This window comes from Alligator sinensis, unplaced genomic scaffold (genome assembly GCF_000455745.1).
Source record: "Alligator sinensis unplaced genomic scaffold, ASM45574v1 scaffold123_1, whole genome shotgun sequence".
NCBI classification, from domain to species: Eukaryota; Metazoa; Chordata; order Crocodylia; family Alligatoridae; genus Alligator; species Alligator sinensis.
Genome location: NW_005841985.1, coordinates 2740093 through 2740783, shown reverse-complemented (window position 1 = coordinate 2740783; position 691 = coordinate 2740093). Strand labels below are relative to the sequence as shown.

Here is a 691-nt window from a genome sequence, read left to right as displayed (position 1 = left end):
CGCCGCTAGCCCCGTGAAGCGCCTCCGGACTGAGTACCCCTTTCCCTATCTCTTGGCAGAGGAGGCCTACCAGAAGCTGGCCAGCGAGACCCTGGAGGAGCTGGACTGGTGCCTGGACCAGCTGGAGACCCTGCAGACCAGGCACTCCGTCAGCGAGATGGCCTCCAACAAGGTAGGACCCCGGCGCTGCTCGGGACGGGGGCCGGGGCGGGGCGGGCTGCCCCGCTCCCGCATCGTGCTTCGCAGCCCCTGGAGGTGCCTCACCCACCTCCACGTGCGTCCTCCCGGGCTGGAGGAGCGTGCTGCTGCTCGTCCCTGCCTGGGAAACTCCAGGCAGTGTTGAAGGTGGAAGTTTCCCCCCTTTTCTCCGTGGCTCTTTCAGTTTAAGAGCCAAAAAAAAAAAAGGTTTTGATGGTGGTGACGGACAAGGACAAGCCTTTCTCCCTCCTTTCCACGCTGCTTTGGCATATTTCAGCGGCACACTGGTAGTTTATCAAGGCTGCAGGCAGATAGGCACACCGTGGTAGGTCAGATGGGAACCTCATGAGAGATGCCAGAACAGGTCGCTCTTGTGTTCGGCACAGGGTGCTACAGCCCCTCTCTTAGCTGGAAATAGTGATTCTAATAGCTGATGTAACAGGGTTTGTTACTGGTGTTTGGAAGGAGCCTGCTCAATCTGGGAGACAGGTAT

General features: G+C 59.0%; 1 protein-coding gene across 9 annotated transcripts in view; it reads left to right on the top strand.

The window, feature by feature from the left end:
* Positions 1-691, top strand: part of LOC102381386 (cAMP-specific 3',5'-cyclic phosphodiesterase 4D) — a 431023-nt gene that overhangs the window by 355771 nt on the left and 74561 nt on the right. For all 9 annotated transcript variants that reach the window (XM_025201141.1, XM_025201143.1, XM_025201135.1 and 6 more), the window contains one exon: positions 60-172. In XM_025201141.1, the coding sequence (XP_025056926.1) occupies positions 60-172 (113 nt within the window). The remainder of the gene's footprint in view (positions 1-59; positions 173-691) is intronic.